This window comes from Carassius carassius, chromosome 12 (genome assembly GCF_963082965.1).
Source record: "Carassius carassius chromosome 12, fCarCar2.1, whole genome shotgun sequence".
NCBI lineage: Eukaryota > Metazoa > Chordata > Actinopteri > Cypriniformes > Cyprinidae > Carassius > Carassius carassius.
Window position 1 is genome coordinate 17,330,179 of NC_081766.1, and position 9,208 is coordinate 17,339,386.

The 9,208-nt window shown below is 56.5% G+C and overlaps 3 protein-coding genes across 3 annotated transcripts; all 3 read left to right on the top strand.

Annotated features, from left to right (window-relative positions):
* Nucleotides 1–172: 172 nt before the first annotated feature.
* On the top strand, nucleotides 173–919 carry LOC132155425 (skin secretory protein xP2-like). The gene has a single exon (XM_059564270.1). The coding sequence runs from the start codon at nucleotides 173–175 to the stop codon at nucleotides 917–919; it is 747 nt and encodes a 248-aa protein (XP_059420253.1).
* A 2,259-nt stretch (nucleotides 920–3,178) lies between these two features.
* On the top strand, nucleotides 3,179–4,342 carry LOC132155426 (skin secretory protein xP2-like). Its single transcript, XM_059564271.1, has 3 exons — nucleotides 3,179–3,332; nucleotides 3,462–3,663; nucleotides 3,787–4,342. The coding sequence occupies exons 1-3, from the start codon at nucleotides 3,179–3,181 to the stop codon at nucleotides 4,340–4,342; spliced, it is 912 nt and encodes a 303-aa protein (XP_059420254.1).
* Nucleotides 4,343–7,894: 3,552 nt separating this feature from the next.
* On the top strand, nucleotides 7,895–8,969 carry LOC132155427 (skin secretory protein xP2-like). Its single transcript, XM_059564272.1, has 2 exons — nucleotides 7,895–8,497; nucleotides 8,637–8,969. Exons 1-2 carry the CDS (start codon nucleotides 7,895–7,897, stop codon nucleotides 8,967–8,969), a joined length of 936 nt encoding a protein of 311 aa, XP_059420255.1.
* The last annotated feature ends 239 nt before the right edge of the window (nucleotides 8,970–9,208 follow it).

Consider the following 9,208-nt stretch of genomic DNA (forward strand, 5'->3'; position numbering starts at 1 on the left):
GGTTGGTTTTTGTCATGTGACTGATTGTTTTTTAAATATAGCCCTCATGTAGCCTTTGTCTCCTGTCGAGTATTGATGTTGTAACCTGCTGTTGGTGAGTCAAGTCTATTCATTTACATGTCATGTCTGAAATTATCAATTCACGTCAGAGTCTACAAAGCCTGCTCCCATCATGTCTGCCAAACCAGCGCCTGCTCCCGCCATGTCTGCCAATCCAGCGCCTGCTAACGTCACGCCTGTCAATCCAGTGCCTGCTCCCGTCATGTCTGCCAAACCAGCGGCTGCTCCCGTCATGTCTGCCAAACCAGCGCCTGTTACCGTCATGTCTGCCAATCCAGCGCCTGCTCCCGTCATGTCTGCCAAAACAGCACCTGCTCCCATCATGTCTGCCAAACCAGCGCCTGCTCCCATCATGTCTGCCAAACCAGCACCTGCTACCATCATGTCTGCCAACCAGGCGTCTGCTAACGTCATGTCTGCCAATCCAGTGCCTGCTAACATCATGTATGCCAATCCAGCGCCTTCTCCCATCATGTCTGCCAATCCAGTGCCTGCCCCCGTCATGTCTGCCAATCCAGTGCCTGCCCCCGTCATGTCTGCCAAATCAGCGCTTGCTAACGTCATGTCTTCAAATCCAGCGCCTGCCAACGGCATGTCTGCCAATCCAGCGCCTGCTCCCATCATGTCTTCCGATCCAGTGCTTGCTCCTGTCATGTCTGCCAATCCAGCGCCTGCTCCCGTCATGTCTGCCAAACCAGCGCCTGCTACCGTCATGTCTGCCAAACCAGCGCCTGCTCCCGTCATGTCTGCCAATCCAGCGCCTGCTAACATCACGTCTGGCAATCCAGCGCCTGCTAACGTCACGTCTGCCAAAACAGTGCCTGCTCCCGCCAGGTCTATCCAAACCAGCACTTGCTAACGTCATGTCTGCCAATCCAGCGCCTGCTAATGGCATGTCTTCCAATCCAGCGCCTGCTAACATCATGTCTGCCAATCCAGCACCTGCTCCCATCATGCCTGCCAAACCAGCGCCTGCTCCCGCCATGTCTGCCAATCCAGCACCTGCTCCCATCATGCCTGCCAAACCAGTGCCTGCTCCCGCCATGTCTGCCAATCCAGTGCCTGTTAACGTCACGCCTGCCAATCCAGCGCCTGCTCCCGTCATGTCTCCAATCCAGCGGCTGCTCCCGTCTTGTCTGCCAAACCAGCGCCTGTTACCGTCATGTCTGCCAAACCAGCGCCTGCTCCCGTCATGTCTGCCAAAACAGCACCTGCTCCCGTCATGTCTGCCAAACCATCGCCTGCTCCCGTCATGTCTGCCAAACCAGCACCTGCTACCGTCATGTCTGTCAACCAGGCGTCTGCTAACGTCATGTCTGCCAATCCAGTGCCTGCTAACATCATGTATGCCAATCCAGCGCCTTCTCCCATCATGTCTGCCAATCCAGTGCCTGCCCCCGTCATGTCTGCCAATCCAGTGCCTGCCCCCGTCATGTCTGCCAAACCAGAGCTTGCTAACGTCATGTCTTCCAATCCAGCGCCTGCCAACGGCATGTCTGCCAATCCAGCGCCTGCTCCCATCATGTCTTCCAATCCAGTGCCTGCTCCTGTCATGTCTGCCAATCCAGCGCCTGCTCCCGTCATGTCTGCCAAACCAGCGCCTGCTACCGTCATGTCTGCCAAACCAGCGCCTGCTCCCGTCATGTCTGCCAATCTAGCGCCTGCTAACATCATGTCTGCCAATCCAGCGCCTGCTAACGTCACGTCTGCCAAAACAGTGCCTGCTCCCGCCAGGTCTATCCAAACCAGCACTTGCTAACGTCATGTCTGCCAATCCAGGGCCTGCTAATGGCATGTCTTCCAATCCAGCGCCTGCTAACATCATGTCTGCCAATCCAGCACCTGCTCCCATCATGCCTGCCAAACCAGCGCCTGCTCCCGCCATGTCTGCCAATCCAGCACCTGCTCCCATCATGCCTGCCAAACCAGTGCCTGCTCCCGCCATGTCTGCCAATCCAGTGCCTGTTAACGTCACGCCTGCCAATCCAGTGCCTGCTCCCGTCATGTCTTCCAATCCAGCGCCTGCTCCCGTCATGTTTGCCAAACCAGCGCTTGTTACCATCATGTCTGCCAAACCAGCGTCTGCTCCCGTCATGTCTGCCAAACAAGCGCATGCTACCGTCATGTCTGCCAATCAGGCGTCTGCTAACGTCATGTCTTCCAATCCAGCGCCTGCTCCCGTCATATCTGCCAATCCTGTGCCTGCTTTTACTCATGCCTGCCAATCCAGCGCCTGCTCCCGTCATTTCTTCCAATCCAGCGCCTGCTCCCGTCATGTCTGCCAATCCAGTGCCTGCTCCGATCATGCTTGCCAAACCAGCGCCTGCTCCCGCCATGTCTGCCAATCCAGTGCCTGCTAACGTCACACCTGCCAATTCAGCGCCTGTCTGCCTCTGCCAATCCAGCGTCTGCTCCTGTCATGTCTGCCAATCCAGCGCCTGCTCCCGCCTGGTCAATCCAAACCAGCACTTGCTAATGTCATGTCTGCCAATCCAGCGCCTGCTAACAGCATGTCTTCCAATCCAGTGCCTGCTAACGTCATATATGCCAATCCAGCGCCTTCTCCCATCATGTCTGCCAATCCAGTGCCTGCTCCTGTCATGTCTGCCAAACAAGCGCATGCTACCGTCATGTCTGCCAATCAGGCGTCTGCTAACGTCATGTCTTCCAATCCAGCAACTGCTCCCGTCATGTCTGTTAAACCAGCAACTGCTACCGTCATGTCTGCCAATCAGGCGTCTGCTAACGTCATGTCTGCCAATCCAGCGCCTGCTAATATCATGTCTTCCAATCCAGCGCCTGCTCCCGTCATGTCTGCCAATCCTGTGCCTGCTTTTACTCATGCCTGCCAATCCAGCGCCTGCTCCCGTCATTTCTTCCAATCCTGCGCCTGCTCCCGTCATGTCTGCCAATCCAGTGCCTGCTAACTTCACACCTGCCAATTCAGCGCCTGCTCCCGTCATGTTCTCCAATCCAGCGCCTGCTCCCATCATGCCTGCCTCTGCCAATCCAGCGTCTGCTCCTGTCATGTCTGCCAATCCAGTGCCTGCTCCCGCCTGGTTAATCCAAACCAGCACTTGCTAATGTCATGTCTGCCAATCCAGCGCCTGCTAACAGCATGTCTTCCAATCCAGTGCCTGCTAACGTCATATATGCCAATCCAGCGCCTTCTCCCATCATGTCTGCCAATCCAGTGCCTGCTCCTGTCATGTCTGCCAAACCAGCGCCTGCTCCCGTCATGTCTGCCAAACCAGAGCTTGTTACCGTTGTCTGTCAAACCAGCGCCTGCTCCCATCATGTCTGCCAAACCAGCAACTGCTACCATCATGTCTCCCAATCAGCGCCTGCTCCCGCCATGTCTGCTAATCCAGTGCCTGCTAACGTCACACCTGCCAATTCAGCGCCTGCTCCCATCATGCCTGCCAAACCAGCGCCTGCTCCCACCATGTCTGCCAATCCAGCACCTGCTCCCATCATGCCTGCCAAACCAGTGCCTGCTCCCGCCATGTCTGCCAATCCAGTGCCTGTTAACGTCACGCCTGCCAATCCAGCGCCTGCTCCCGTCATGTCTTCCAATCCAGCGCCTGCTCCCGTCATGTCTGCCAATCCAGCGCTTGTTACCATCATGTCTGCCAAACCAGCGTCTGCTCCCGTCATGTCTGCTAAACAAGCGCCTGCTACCGTCATGTCTGCCAATCAGGCGTCTGCTAACGTCATGTCTGCTAATCCAGCGCCTGCTAATATCATGTCTTCCAATCCAGCGCCTGCTCCCGTCATGTCTGCCAAACCAGCGCTTGTTACCGTCATGTCTGCCAAACCAGCGCCTGCTCCTGTCATGTCTGCCAAACCAGCACCTGCTACCGTCATGTCTGCCAAACCAGCGCCTGCTCCCGTCATGTCTGCCAAACCAGCACTTGTTACCGTCATGTCTGCCAAACCAGCGCCTGCTCCCGTCATGTCTGCCAAACCAGCGCCTGCTCCCGTCATGTCTGCCAAACCAGCAACTGCTACCGTCATGTCTGCCAATCAGGCGTCTGCTAACGTCATGTCTGCCAATCCAGCGCCTGCTAATATCATGTCTTCCAATCCAGCGCCTGCTCCCATCATGTCTGCCAATCCTGTGCCTGCTTTTACTCATGCCTGCCAATCCAGCGCCTGCTCCCGTCATTTCTTCCAATCCAGCGCCTGCTCCCGCCATGTCTGCCAATCCAGTGCCTGCTCCGATCATGCTTGCCAAACCAGCGCCTGCTCCCGTCATGTCTGCCAATCCAGTGCCTGCTAACGTCACACCTGCCAATTCAGCGCCTGCTCCCGTCATGTCCTCCAATCCAGCGCCTGCTCCCATCATGTCTGCCTCTGCCAATCCAGCGTCTGCTCCTGTCATGTCTGCCAATCCAGCGCCTGCTCCCGCCTGGTCAATCCAAACCAGCACTTGCTAATGTCATGTCTGCCAATCCAGCGCCTGCTAACAGCATGTCTTCCAATCCAGTGCCTGCTAACGTCATATATGCCAATCCAGCGCCTTCTCCCATCATGTCTGCCAATCCAGTGCCTGCTCCTGTCATGTCTGCCAAACCAGCACCTGCTCCCATCATGTCTGCCAAACCAGCAACTGCTACCGTCATGTCTGCCAATCAGGCGTCTGCTAACGTCATGTCTGCCAATCCAGCGCCTGCTAATATCATGTCTTCCAATCCAGCGCCTGCTCCCGTCATGTCTGCCAATCCTGTGCTTGCTTTTACTCATGCCTGCCAATCCAGCGCCTGCTCCCGTCATTTCTTCCAATCCTGCGCCTGCTCCCGTCATGTATGCCAATCCAGTGCCTGCTCCGATCATGCCTGCCAAACCAGCGCCTGCTCCCGCCATGTCTGCCAATCCAGTGCCTGCTAACGTCACACCTGCCAATTCAGCGCCTGCTCCCGTCATGTCCTCCAATCCAGCGCCTTCTCCCATCATGCCTGCCTCTGCCAATCCAGCGTCTGCTCCTGTCATGTCTGCCAATCCAGCGCCTGCTCCCGCCTGGTCAATCCAAACCAGCACTTGCTAATGTCATGTCTGCCAATCCAGCGCCTGCTAACAGCATGTCTTCCAATCCAGTGCCTGTTAACATCATATATGCCAATCCAGCGCCTTCTCCCATCATGTCTGCCAATCCAGTGCCTGCTCCTGTCATGTCTGCCAAACCAGCGTCTGCTCCCGTCATGTCTGCCAATCCAGCAACTGCTACCATCATGTCTCCCAATCAGCGCCTGCTCCCGCCATGTCTGCCAATCCAGTGCCTGCTAACGTCACACCTGCCAATTCAGCGCCTGCTCCCGTCATGTCCTCCAATCCAGCGCCTGCTCCCATCATGTCTGCCTCTGCCAATCCAGCGTCTACTCTTGTCATGTCTGCCAATCCAGCGCCTGCTCCCGCCTGGTCAATCCAAACCAGCACTTGCTAATGTCATGTCTGCCAATCCAGCACCTGCTAACAGCATGCCTTCCAATCCAGTGCCTGCTAACGTCATATATGCCAATCCAGCGCCTTCTCCCATCATGTCTGCCAATCCAGTGCCTGCTCCCGTCATGTCTGCCAAACCAGCGCTTGCTAACGCCATGTCTGCCAATCCAGCGCCTGCCAACGGCATGTCTGCCAATCCAGCGCCTGCTCCCATCATGTCTTCCAATCCAGTGCCTGCTCCTGTCATGTCTGCCAATCCAGCGCCTGCTCCCGTCATGTCTGCCAAACCAGCACCTGCTACCGTCATGTCTGCCAAACCAGCGCCTGCTCCCGTCATGTCTGCCAATCCAGCGCTTGCTAACATCATGTCTGCCAATCCAGCGCCTGCTAACGTCACGTCTGCCAAAACAGTGCCTGCTCCCGCCTGGTCCATCCAAACCAGCGCTTGCTAACGCCATGTCTGCCAATCCAGCGCCTGCCAACGGCATGTCTGCCAATCCAGCGCCTGCTCCCATCATGTCTTCCAATCCAGTGCCTGCTCCTGTCATGTCTGCCAATCCAGCGCCTGCTCCTGTCATGTCTGCCAATCCAGCGCCTGCTCCTGTCATGTCTGCCAAACCAGCACCTGCTACCGTCATGTCTGCCAAACCAGCGCCTGCTCCCGTCATGTCTGCCAATCCAGCGCTTGCTAACATCATTTCTGCCAATCCAGCGCTTGCTAACATCATGTCTGCCAATCCATAGCCTGCTAACGGCATGTCTTCCAATCCAGCGCCTGCTAACATCATTACTGCCAATCCAGCACCTGCTCCCATCATGCCTGCCAAACCAGCGCCTGTTCCCGCCATGTCTGCCAATCCAGTGCCTGTTAACGTCACGCCTGCCAATCCAGCGCCTGCTCCCGTCATGTCTTCCAATCCAGCGCCTGCTCCCGTCATGTCTGCCAATCCAGCGCTTGTTACCATCATGTCTGCCAAACCAGCGTCTGCTCCCGTCATGTCTGCTAAACAAGCGCCTGCTACCGTCATGTCTGCCAATCAGGCGTCTGCTAACGTCATGTCTGCTAATCCAGCGCCTGCTAATATCATGTCTTCCAATCCAGCGCCTGCTCCCGTCATGTCTGCCAAACCAGCGCTTGTTACCGTCATGTCTGCCAAACCAGCGCCTGCTCCTGTCATGTCTGCCAAACCAGCACCTGCTACCGTCATGTCTGCCAAACCAGCGCCTGCTCCCGTCATGTCTGCCAAACCAGCACTTGTTACCGTCATGTCTGCCAAACCAGCGCCTGCTCCCGTCATGTCTGCCAAACCAGCAACTGCTACCGTCATGTCTGCCAATCAGGCGTCTGCTAACGTCATGTCTGCCAATCCAGCGCCTGCTAATATCATGTCTTCCAATCCAGCGCCTGCTCCCATCATGTCTGCCAATCCTGTGCCTGCTTTTACTCATGCCTGCCAATCCAGCGCCTGCTCCCGTCATTTCTTCCAATCCAGCGCCTGCTCCCGCCATGTCTGCCAATCCAGTGCCTGCTCCGATCATGCTTGCCAAACCAGCGCCTGCTCCCGTCATGTCTGCCAATCCAGTGCCTGCTAACGTCACACCTGCCAATTCAGCGCCTGCTCCCGTCATGTCCTCCAATCCAGCGCCTGCTCCCATCATGTCTGCCTCTGCCAATCCAGCGTCTGCTCCTGTCATGTCTGCCAATCCAGCGCCTGCTCCCGCCTGGTCAATCCAAACCAGCACTTGCTAATGTCATGTCTGCCAATCCAGCGCCTGCTAACAGCATGTCTTCCAATCCAGTGCCTGCTAACGTCATATATGCCAATCCAGCGCCTTCTCCCATCATGTCTGCCAATCCAGTGCCTGCTCCTGTCATGTCTGCCAAACCAGCACCTGCTCCCATCATGTCTGCCAAACCAGCAACTGCTACCGTCATGTCTGCCAATCAGGCGTCTGCTAACGTCATGTCTGCCAATCCAGCGCCTGCTAATATCATGTCTTCCAATCCAGCGCCTGCTCCCGTCATGTCTGCCAATCCTGTGCTTGCTTTTACTCATGCCTGCCAATCCAGCGCCTGCTCCCGTCATTTCTTCCAATCCTGCGCCTGCTCCCGTCATGTCTGCCAATCCAGTGCCTGCTCCGATCATGCCTGCCAAACCAGCGCCTGCTCCCGCCATGTCTGCCAATCCAGTGCCTGCTAACGTCACACCTGCCAATTCAGCGCCTGCTCCCGTCATGTCCTCCAATCCAGCGCCTTCTCCCATCATGCCTGCCTCTGCCAATCCAGCGTCTGCTCCTGTCATGTCTGCCAATCCAGCGCCTGCTCCCGCCTGGTCAATCCAAACCAGCACTTGCTAATGTCATGTCTGCCAATCCAGCGCCTGCTAACAGCATGTCTTCCAATCCAGTGCCTGTTAACATCATATATGCCAATCCAGCGCCTTCTCCCATCATGTCTGCCAATCCAGTGCCTGCTCCTGTCATGTCTGCCAAACCAGCGTCTGCTCCCGTCATGTCTGCCAATCCAGCAACTGCTACCATCATGTCTCCCAATCAGCGCCTGCTCCCGCCATGTCTGCCAATCCAGTGCCTGCTAACGTCACACCTGCCAATTCAGCGCCTGCTCCCGTCATGTCCTCCAATCCAGCGCCTGCTCCCATCATGTCTGCCTCTGCCAATCCAGCGTCTACTCTTGTCATGTCTGCCAATCCAGCGCCTGCTCCCGCCTGGTCAATCCAAACCAGCACTTGCTAATGTCATGTCTGCCAATCCAGCACCTGCTAACAGCATGCCTTCCAATCCAGTGCCTGCTAACGTCATATATGCCAATCCAGCGCCTTCTCCCATCATGTCTGCCAATCCAGTGCCTGCTCCCGTCATGTCTGCCAAACCAGCGCTTGCTAACGCCATGTCTGCCAATCCAGCGCCTGCCAACGGCATGTCTGCCAATCCAGCGCCTGCTCCCATCATGTCTTCCAATCCAGTGCCTGCTCCTGTCATGTCTGCCAATCCAGCGCCTGCTCCCGTCATGTCTGCCAAACCAGCACCTGCTACCGTCATGTCTGCCAAACCAGCGCCTGCTCCCGTCATGTCTGCCAATCCAGCGCTTGCTAACATCATGTCTGCCAATCCAGCGCCTGCTAACGTCACGTCTGCCAAAACAGTGCCTGCTCCCGCCTGGTCCATCCAAACCAGCGCTTGCTAACGCCATGTCTGCCAATCCAGCGCCTGCCAACGGCATGTCTGCCAATCCAGCGCCTGCTCCCATCATGTCTTCCAATCCAGTGCCTGCTCCTGTCATGTCTGCCAATCCAGCGCCTGCTCCTGTCATGTCTGCCAAACCAGCACCTGCTACCGTCATGTCTGCCAAACCAGCGCCTGCTCCCGTCATGTCTGCCAATCCAGCGCTTGCTAACATCATTTCTGCCAATCCAGCGCTTGCTAACATCATGTCTGCCAATCCATAGCCTGCTAACGGCATGTCTTCCAATCCAGCACCTGCTAACATCATTACTGCCAATCCAGCACCTGCTCCCATCATGCCTGCCAAACCAGCGCCTGTTCCCGCCATGTCTGCCAATCCAGTGCCTGTTAACGTCACGCCTGCCAATCCAGCGCCTGTTAACGTCACGTCTGCCAATCCAGCGCCTGCTCCCATCATGTCTGCCTCTGCCAATCCAGCATATGCTCCCCTCGTGTGTGCCAA

Bases quoted from the DNA above. Each gene is read 5' to 3' on its own strand.
- LOC132155427 (XM_059564272.1), top strand. From the start codon at position 7,895: ATGTCTTCCAATCCAGTGCCTGTTAACATCATATATGCCAATCCAGCG. The intron at 8,498-8,636 runs GTCATGTCTGCC...CTGCCAATCCAG, and splicing joins CCAATCCAGTGCCTGCTCCT to CGCCTGCTAACGTCACGTCT.
- LOC132155426 (XM_059564271.1), top strand. From the start codon at position 3,179: ATGTCTTCCAATCCAGTGCCTGCTAACGTCATATATGCCAATCCAGCG. The intron at 3,333-3,461 runs GTCAAACCAGCG...CTGCCAATTCAG, and splicing joins AGAGCTTGTTACCGTTGTCT to CGCCTGCTCCCATCATGCCT. The intron at 3,664-3,786 runs CAATCCAGCGCT...CATGTCTGCTAA, and splicing joins CCTGCTCCCGTCATGTCTGC to TCCAGCGCCTGCTAATATCA.
- LOC132155425 (XM_059564270.1), top strand. From the start codon at position 173: ATGTCTGCCAAACCAGCGCCTGCTCCCGCCATGTCTGCCAATCCAGCG.